At 45.9% G+C, this 1,995-nt stretch overlaps 1 protein-coding gene across 1 annotated transcript in view; it reads left to right on the forward strand.

The window, feature by feature from the left end:
- Positions 1-1,995, forward strand: part of LOC103603822 (contactin-associated protein-like 3) — a 103,851-nt gene that overhangs the window by 41,548 nt on the left and 60,308 nt on the right. The window contains exon 12 of the mRNA XM_008588409.1: positions 1,868-1,988. Within this exon, the coding sequence (XP_008586631.1) occupies positions 1,868-1,988 (121 nt within the window). The remainder of the gene's footprint in view (positions 1-1,867; positions 1,989-1,995) is intronic.

The following is a 1,995-nucleotide window of genomic DNA, read 5'->3' on the forward strand; positions in this document are numbered from 1 at the left end:
GGGGTTTGGAGTCCACAGAAGTCAGAGGGGTGAGACACCAGGTTTGTCTCAGACTTTCAGAACTCAGAGGCAGTGTCAGATGGTGAGGTCTGGAATGAAGCTGTGCTGGGTGTGTTTGCCGTGCACATAACGTGCAAATGCACAGAACAGGCAAGTGCACAGAACATGGAAACATGTAGAACATTCAAATTCACAGAACATGTGAATGCACAGAACAAGCAAATGTTCAGAACATGCAAGTGCACAGAACTTGCAAATGTGCAGAATGCAGGAGCACAAAGAACATGCAAATGCGCAGAACATGGAAATGTGCAGAACATGGAAGTGCACATCTGCTGGTCATGCCTTGCAGGGAGACCCCTGGTGTGTGAGGCTTGGCGGCTAGAAGGTGGGAGGGGACTCCAAGCTGGGGACTGAGCTAGGAGCTAGTGGGACGTGTTTCCTGGTTCACTCAATTTTTCTATTTCTGTCTTGTTTTCTTCTTTTATTCTCTTGTTTTCTTAATTATTTCTTACATCTTCCCCAAATCTCTAGAATACTCAAAAACTCACAGATGCAGCTAAAGGCCCTGGATATCATCATAACCAATTGATAATTACCATTTTATTGGAAGATGAGAAATTTAGATGTTAAAAATACAGTTGTAAGTTGGAATGCAGTGATGTCTTTTGTCTTTGATTTTGAGAAGTGTAATGGTGAAATAATTAAAATTTTAAAGTGTTATTAGCAAAAATATCTATTAAATATTTTAACCACCTTCTGCCTCCCAGTAATGAGCTTTCAGCTTAATTTGAAGCAAATTTTCTTTGTGCTCTATGCACTTCTGGGAGCTGGTGGCTACGACCACTGCCCATTTGTGAGTAATTTTCTCGGTTCTGGAGGACCACGGTGGCTGTGATGTGTTCCCAGTTCACTACGGGGCCTCATGTGATGCTCACAGGATTAGAAGAAAATGCAGAAATGGCCATGCTCCCTGAGAACAGCTGTCCTCGCACCCTGGTTCTCTGGGGACGGCGTCCTGGCCTCACACCTCCTCCCCTGGGCATGGGGGTGTTCCCTTCAAGGGCTCTTGGCAACCTCGTCCCACTAATCTGTGGTACCAGGGCATTCAGGGGGAGTCAAGCTCTAGCTAAATAGGAGGCAGAACGTTCCAGTTCATCCTGATCAGTGACCGTTTTCTAACAAAATTCCTGTCAGGCAGGCGCGAGATTGCTCGTGTTTCCTTTGCTTCTCTGCACGTGAATAGATAAGATTTTGAGTACCAGAAATACACCTGAACCCCAAACACCTCTTATGCCATGGCAGGGGTACCCCTCCCTGGCACCCACAGATGTCGAAATGAGACCTGCAGCCAGGGCTTCTCTGTGAATAGTGTGTGAGGGAAATCGAGGACTGGGCAGAGGACGCTGAAGACTAGGTTTTGTTTTGCTCATCCAGCAGGCATTTCGTGATCTCAAGCAGATGTCACCTTCAGTCTGTCAACCATGGTTTTCACCTTCTTGTTTGCTTTTTAGTTTTGATGGCAACCCACTTTTTAACATAGTTCTTAAAGAAATTTCATAATGTTGCTGTTCAAAATTTATTTACCTCATTGACTGAAGGCGTTAGGTATCACTGCTCATTTCCTAGCAAAACACCATCCAGGGGCGGTTTAAGGAATACAACGGAATCAGAAAAACGAACAGAAACCTCGGCTAGAATTCTTAAAGAAATGCCAACCTGTTACTGTGTCCATAGAATCATTTCTAAAACAGACTTTCTTTTTGCTCCGTGGGTTTCTTAATAATCTGGAGACAAGAGGGTTGTCTGGGGTGGTGGAGGTGGGGGGTGGCAAGCAGACGTCACCGTTCTCAAACTTGTCTTTCAGACGGAACCCCACTGAGCTGGTGGGTTGGAGGAACCAACGAGACGCACACTTACTGGGCAGGTTCTTTGCCTGATGCTCAGAAGTGCACCTGCGGGTTGGAGGGGGACTGCGTTGACCCTCAGTATCAC

Source organism: Galeopterus variegatus, unplaced genomic scaffold, assembly GCF_000696425.1.
Source record: "Galeopterus variegatus unplaced genomic scaffold, G_variegatus-3.0.2 Scaffold4804, whole genome shotgun sequence".
NCBI lineage: Eukaryota > Metazoa > Chordata > Mammalia > Dermoptera > Cynocephalidae > Galeopterus > Galeopterus variegatus.